Source organism: Alosa alosa, chromosome 24 (genome assembly GCF_017589495.1).
Source record: "Alosa alosa isolate M-15738 ecotype Scorff River chromosome 24, AALO_Geno_1.1, whole genome shotgun sequence".
In the NCBI taxonomy this organism is placed as follows: Eukaryota; Metazoa; Chordata; class Actinopteri; order Clupeiformes; family Clupeidae; genus Alosa; species Alosa alosa.
This window is the reverse complement of record NC_063212.1, coordinates 20,979,939-20,987,644: the sequence shown is the minus strand read 5'-3', so window position 1 is coordinate 20,987,644 and position 7,706 is coordinate 20,979,939. Positions and strand designations below refer to the sequence as shown.

The 7,706-nt window shown below is 46.3% G+C and overlaps 1 protein-coding gene across 1 annotated transcript in view; it reads left to right on the top strand.

Moving 5' to 3' along the window:
• The first annotated feature begins 356 nt into the window (after positions 1-356).
• tmem88b (transmembrane protein 88 b) overlaps positions 357-7,706 on the top strand; it is a 7,725-nt gene continuing 375 nt past the window's right edge. Inside the window, exons 1-2 of the mRNA XM_048236606.1 lie at positions 357-903; positions 4,750-7,706. The exon at positions 4,750-7,706 is cut by the window's right edge and continues 375 nt beyond it. Coding sequence (XP_048092563.1) covers positions 4,759-5,226 — 468 coding nt within the window. The 5' untranslated portion in view covers positions 357-903; positions 4,750-4,758 and the 3' untranslated portion in view covers positions 5,227-7,706. The remainder of the gene's footprint in view (positions 904-4,749) is intronic.

Sequence of the window (7,706 nt, the reverse complement as noted above, 5' to 3'; positions counted from 1 at the left end):
AGAGTGTGTGTTAGAGAGAGTGTGTGTTAGAGAGAGTGTGTGTTAGAAAGAATGTGTGTTAGAGAGAGTTTGTGTTAGCGAGAGCTTGTGAGTGAACACTGGGATTTGCAGGGAAAATAAGTGTGTGTGTGTGTGTGTGTGTGTGTGTGTGTGTGTGTGTGTGTGTGTGTGTGTGGTGGTCGGTCAAGAGGTATCAAGAGAGAAAGAGGAGGAAGAGGGAGGGAAGGAGAGAGGGAGAGAGGGAGAGAGAGAGAGAGAGGAGATGAAGGGAGGGAAAGTGTAGAGGGGCTGACACGCTTAAGATGAAAAGATGAAGGGGGAGGAGAGAGAGAGATTGAGAAAGAGAGAAGGAGGGAGAACCCAGGAGTCAAGATTTAAACCCAGAGAACTAATGCTGACCACTTCACTGCTCCAGCTAGAGACAGAGAGACACACCTACCACTGCCACAGGATACTCCTGCCAGTCTACCATGAGTTAGAATGCCTAAGAGAAGACTAAATATCTTTAAATAAATTCTAAATAAATTCATCAGGTTAAGATCAGATTGACCAGTGCAGATGGTTGATACCTGTAACAGTTTACAACTGTCAGGAAATAAACGTTTATCCTAAGAGTAATCATAGCTATCGAAGATAACAGCTTCCTCCAAGAAGCTATACCAGGATTTCAACACTTACTGTAAGCTCTTTTCTCAAAAGCACACTGCTTACACTCGGATCCACAACGGACCGACTCGGAGGAATCTCACTTCTACACAAGACTCTCTCACAGGCCCGCGGCTCTTGGACAGGAGTAGGAATTTCCGAGGAGGAGAGCGGTGAGTTGAAAAGAACCTCACAGAGTCCGAAGCAGGGCAGAGGAGAGGAGAGGAGAGAGAGATCCGCCAGGCGCCGTGTCCACTGGTGAGTGATGGCTAGAGGGCGAGCAGCCGCACCGCTACACTGTGACTTGAGTCTCCTTATGGTTCCACCCTGATTGGAGAAGTAGACTTTATTTTAATGTGACACAATCTGCTTAGTTAACAAGAATCAAAGTAACTGAAAAAAAAAAAATAATTCCCTTAAATTACATTTGAGAATGGCTCAGTGTCACCAGTCCACAGCAATATTCAGTGGACTTGTTCTACTGTTTAGTGTTCTAGAGTTCTACCCAGTGTACTACTCTATGTTTTCTATATAGGTCTCTCCCCACTAGTCCTCGTTCTTTCGTTCAATCCTTATACCCATCACTGAACTATATTTATGGCATCCGTACAAATATATACACACACACACACCTGCAGGGAAACAAACAAAGGAAAGTGACTGAATTCCCTTGAGGGTATGGGTACGAGGGTGTGTGGTTGCATCTGCCAGATTCGCCCCGGGCTTACTGTGACAAACAGCACTCAAGGGCTTTTTTTAGTGCTTTAAGAGTAATGAGGACTATCCTGTCCCCGCTCTGTAACGCTTATCATAGTGGTGAGTGTGTGTGTGTGTGTGTGTGAGGTGGTGTGTGTGAGGGGGTGGGGGGTGTATAAGAGTGTGTGTGTGTGTGTGTGCGTGAGTGAGTGTGTGTGAGAGAGAGAAAGTGCGTATGAGTGAATAACTGTGTGTGAGTATGTCACCCTTGTCTTGTCCAACTGGCTGGAGGTATTTCTGTCTGTTGCTCCTGCCCTGCGATTGTTCTGAGGGAGACTCCCCGATGAGGGGTCAAGGGTCAAGGCAGCACTGAGAGGTCCTAGGGGTCAGCACTGGGGGTGGGCGGAGAGGGGGTTGGGGAATGAGGGGTGACTGTGACATCCGGCCTCTACGTGTAGACTACCCTGCGGTGTTTATCTCCACAGAGCCGAGCGCTCACTCGCAATCACGCTTATTTATTTGTGAAGGGGGACCTAACTGGCTTCAGAGTGAGGTTTTTTATGGTTTTGAGGGGGTTTTGTCTGTGTGTGTGTATGTGTGTATGTGTGTGTGGGGGGGCCTAAAAGGCATCATGCAGGGTGTGTGTGTATGTGTGTATGTGTGTGTGGGGGGGCCTAAAAGGCATCATGCAGGAAGCAGGGTTTTTTGGTGGTTTTAAGTTTTTTTGTTTTGGTGTGTGCATATGTGTGTGTGAGTGTGTGTGGTTGGGGTGGAGTGTGGGTGGTGGGGTGCATTGCTCAGCGACTTCCTGGATTTGTTTAGAGCGTGGCAAACCCCGATCAATCACTCCCCATCAACAAGCTAACCGACGTCACACTCAGGGTTGTGGCTCAGGGTTTTTATCTTTTCCTGAATATGCACGGTGGTGAAAACTGACCTGCTGTGTAAACCCTTACAGAAATTTCAGGTTTCTGGCAAACAGTTGTGGTAAACTTTTGGCAATGTTGCAACAAATTTGCAGCAATGTCATATGCAAATTTAGGTTTGTCACCAGAAGTTTACTGGAAGTTTGCCATTATTGGCTAAAAGTGGTGGTAAATCACTGGTGATCACATTTGCCACTATTGGCAAACTTCTCATTGTTGCCAGAACTTTGCTGGAAGTTTGCCTCTAGCGGCATTTTCTAGTCAATTCATTTGTTTCCCACAAATCACCCACAAGTTTGCTGCAAATCTGCCGCAAACCTTTAATTTTTGTAAGAGAACTCAGCTCTCTCGGAGGAGCGCTCGCTCACAATCATGTGACTGGGACCCCAGGGCTGGAGTGGGGGTTTGGAAGTAGATAGATGTTAGAAAGCTAGATACCGCATTGTCCGTCGAGTTCTATTAGGTGGCATACGTGAACACGGCCGCCATATTGCTGGGGGCAACACCTTTACTGTCTATGGGCAACATTTGCAGGCAATCACAGACACCTGTCTGATTTCCAGTCAGAGTCACCTGTCTGATTTCCAGTCAGAGTCACATGCTCCTCCATTGGCCTCCAGTGATTGTTGCCCCCACCAAGATGGCGTCGCTATTTACGTATGTTCTGGAGCCCAATGCGGTATCTAGCGTTCTAATATCTATGGAGTAACTTTCCTCAGTCAGGGTGTGTCTGTGAGTCAATGAGAGGCCTGCAAATATGCTAACTAGGAGAGATCAAATTGTTAATGGCAGACCTAATTTATGCATGATTCATGACAAACCTGTTACAAAACGAGCTGATATGTGCTATGTATGATAACTTACATAACTTGGGCAGCCGTGGCCCACTGATTAGCACTCTGGACTTGTAACCGGAGGGTTGCCGGTTCGAGCCCCGACCAGTGGGCCGCGGCAGAAGTGCCCTTGAGCAAGGCACCTAACCCCTCACTCCCCCGTTGTAGCAGGCAGCTCACTGCGCCGGGATTAGTGTGTGCTTCACCTCACTGTGTGTTCACTGTGTGCTGTTTGTGTTTCACTAATTCACCTATTGGGTTAAATGCAGAGACCAAATTTCCCTCACGGGATCAAAAAAGTATATATACTTATACTTATATACTTACAACATTGTTTAGATGTATTTTTCTGAACTAGCGGGCTAACCAGCAAAAAGCCAAAAGCCTTGCCCACTCCAGAGAGTATACGTGTTGATAAACCATACAGTACAGTATGCTTCCACACAAGATGCAGATCAGCACTGATGAAAGCATTGACGAGATGCCTCAGCTTTTCAAAGACCACACAGACATGAACTTTGAGATTCCTCCCAGGCTTCGAGATTTCCCATCTTCTCATCCTCACCAATCATCATCATCAGTATCATCCTCCTCCTCTTTTTATCTTAACCGTTGCCATGCCGTATGTTGGCCTGGCGATAACATTCCCCATGGACCAATCTGATTCCGGATAAACACTGCAATCTGACACGCACTTGTTTCTGAGTGGACTTGTGTGGATGCCAGGACGAGCGGTCAGCTTCCTGTTGATAAAGGTCACTTCGCCCGCACTCTGAACTCTGACTCACCCCTCCAGTTTGCGCTGGCCTCTCTGCGTCTGCACCTTGGGGAATCTGTGCTGTATCAGCTTGTAGTCCCCGAACCCCCCCCTCGACCTTGAACTAGTCATGAAGAGACAATCTCTCATCAAGTGCAGGATACAAGAGTTCATTAAAGCCAGAGAAATGTGGGGATGGGCATGGGAGGATGTTTTGCAATGCACCATCCATCTGGCATAAAGCCTTACAGCAACCATAACCAAATTCCAATCATTCTTATTTCTAAGCACCAGAGTGTTACAGACCGCTCGATGGTGTTTTATGCCACCGACGTCGTCTTCCAGACAGCGCCGCCACCGTCGACTTAAAGGCACCTTATCCTAACTCTACCCCTAACCCTAACCTTAACCCATGCCTAACCATAGCGCCTTCCAGGAAGCGCTGCCTTGAAGACAACGTTGTGGGCATAAAACACCAAGAAACGTTACAGACCAGAACAGAAACAATGAGATGAAGCAGAATTGACTAACTGACCACTGCTTTTCTCCTCCTTTTCTTTTCTCTGTGTTCTTCCTCTCCTCTATCTCCTCTGCTTATCCTTCATCCCTTCTTCCTGTCTTTTTATCTATCTCCTCTGCCCCTCCTCTTCTTTGTTTACATCCATCTCTCCTCCCAATCGCATGTCTTCCTCTTCTCTTCTCTCTTCCTCTGCTCCTCTCTCCACCTCCTCTCCTACCCCTCCTCCTCCTCTCCTACCCCTCCTCCTCCTCTCTCTATATCTTCCTTTTACCCCTCCGTTTCCTCTTTCTCCTTCTTTTCTCCTTTCCCCATCTCTTCTTTCCTTCCTCTACCACTTCTCCTACCCTCCTCCTCCTCCTCTTCCTCCTCCAGTCTTCCGTCATGAGTCTGACAGGCACGCTGGAGAAGGGGGCCCACCACCAGGCCCTGGACCTGTCTGAGGAGCTGCCCCCACACTCCCACAACAACCACCACCACCTCCACCCTCACCACCACCACAACCTCCAGCTGCAGCTCCAGCAGGCCAACTCCCTGGCCTCCACGGCCCCAGCCGGGACCCCCGTCAGCGGGTCGGGTGTGGTGGTGCCTCCCCCGTACTCCCTGGGCGAGGAGGGATCTGGGGGTCGCGGCGGTGGTTCGGACGCCCCACTGGAGCTGCGCGGGTCGCTGGACTGCTGGGCATGCTCGGTGCTAGTGACCGCGCAGAACCTGGTCATCGCCGCCATCAACGCCTGCCTGGCCGGAGTGGTGTTTGGGGTGATCCTCACACCCGCCATTGTCATGGTGGTCTTCGGGTTCCTCTGCCATTCCACGGTAAGCAGCTTCCAGGTGATGTTACAGACGCCTTAATTTCAGTGTTTCCATTTCGTTTTGCCATTTTATGTTCCTATGTAACCTACTACGCGTCCAAGCTTAGAGGTCTCAACAAACATGGTCTTTTTTCTGTAGCCCACGTGGTGCTGCACCGATGTCTCAATCGTAGTGACAAACTAAATTCAGCAAGGCAAATTTCCTCAGTCAACAATTGTGTCATGACTACCACTTTTGTCAACCGAAATGTCAAGGAATCCATTGTTCATAAATATGCAACTGTCGAGTTTGCCAATGCTTTAAGATGTCACAATATGTTGTCATTATGGAGGGAAATAACAGAATATCATGAGGTATCGTGTTTTGTTATGACAATGTAGTGAAATATTTAGCTTTCGGTCATCTCCTAGACCAAAATAAAAATTAACTGTAAAATTAAAAATTAACTGTATGTGTATCGATTCAGCCTTAGGAACCTTTTGAGTCCTGAGTCCTGACTCTAACCCTTGATAAGGACCTGCATGGGCTTCATGACTTATCTCTTCAGTGGCAAGATATCGACCTTGACATGTCTGGTTTGCAGAAGGGAGTTTGTGTAGTTGCAGATAGCATCCATCCCCCAGCCGAGATGATTTGCAAGTGTGCTTGTCAGAAGTGTTGCAACGTACTGTAGACAAGTGGATATGAAATATCTCGGACAGGCTAGGCACTTTGTGGAGAAGTTGGGGGAGTTTGTTCTAGTGGTCTTCAGCTATTGGGTGACTCAGAAGCCAAGGCTTTTGTCAAACAGGGGGGAGATTGGTATGAACAGGTCAGGACTCAAATCTATCAAAAAAAGCAGTGTGATAGTACAGCCTAGCACAGGGATGGGCAACTAGCAGGCCGCGCGGCCCGCGGATCAATTTTGAAATGTCATTAAAATGTTTGTTTCACGTGTTTTTACCACATCTGAACAGGATCCTTATTGTAATGGTACGGTCCACCGATAAGGGCGCTTCCTATATAAAAATTCCAGCGGAGTCGAGCTTTCTTCACTACAGCCAGCGAGCAAGGAAGCGATAGGCTACAGAGAGGGGCTTATAAAGAAAACTCAGAACCGTAGACAAGGTGGGAAAGGTTCAGACAAGGTGGGAAACAGCTGATCTTAATACAGAATTCAAAGTCAACTTATGTGTTTAGTACACAAAATCAGCCATGAACTTAAGTCAACACTACAACACCATGCACGAAGATAACTAAAAGTAGGCTACATCGGAGCTGCTATAACTTAAACTGTTTACCATAATGTTAGTCGCTTTGGTTAAAAATGCGTCAGCCAAATGTAATGTAATGTAATGTAATGCTAGAGCCACTGTCGTAGCCGACCTCAAAGTAAAGCAGGGTTCCCACGGGTCATGGAATTTCAAAAATACCATCAGCATTTTAATAGTCTATTCCAGACATGGAAGGTCAGGGAATTATATCTTTGGGGGCAAAGTCATGGAATATCAGGGAATTGTGGTGTAGGAGTTTAAAATTGTCTTGCCAAAATACGTTAGGCCTTATACAGTATTTACACGCAGCATTGGCGTTTATTTAGTTATTATGAGTTATTACAGTAGCTTTCTCCTATTACTACTTGCGTGAGTGGTTGTAGTTACCCCTACCTGCTCTTTTCAATGGACATTTTTTAATTTCCAGATTGGTCATGGAAATTCAGGATTTTTGTCAGGGAAGTCGTGGAATTTTACATTTGACTTAGAGTGGAAACCCTGGTTAGAGCCTTTTTACAAGAGTCATTATTATCCATTGCAGTGGGAAACAGGTTTATTGTGAATGTGTAATATGTTTTAGTTATTTTCAAGTTCATTGGTAAATAGAGGCAATATTAAAATTAAAAATGCATTCGAGTATAGAAAATATAAAATGAATGCATGTTGGTTTAATAAACCTAAGCTACTGTATATATTTTTAATACTCCTGATTCCTGATACCCCAGTGGTGGACGTGTGCGATCACATCAGGCCCTCTGACAGCGACAAGAAAATGTTGTGGCCCTCTCTATCATCAAGTTGCCCATCCCTGGCTTAGCACATCTAGGTACACACACACACACACACACACACACAGACACATACACACACAAAACACATGGTTTGATTTATCAATTTATGAGTAAAATGTATAACTTTTTAACAAATTTATGATCGTCTTCAGGACTATGGGAGGAGAAAGTCGACAAAAATAAGTCGTCAAGTTGCCAAAGAAAATGTAGCCCACAGTACTTGAATATCCTGGCATACTTTAAGGAATGTTATCAGGACTTTTTTATACCCTTCTCTCGGTTTCTCTCTCCCTCTCTCTCTCTCTCTCTCTCTCTATTTCTGTCACACACACACGCATACACACCATTTAATGGCTTGTCACACACAACATCGATGGTAACTTCTTTCTGTTGTGGAGGTCATGACCTTTAACCTTTGAGGGGTCACTAGGGGTCAGGGAGTGTGATCACTGATTAAGGGTCACATTCAATGTGG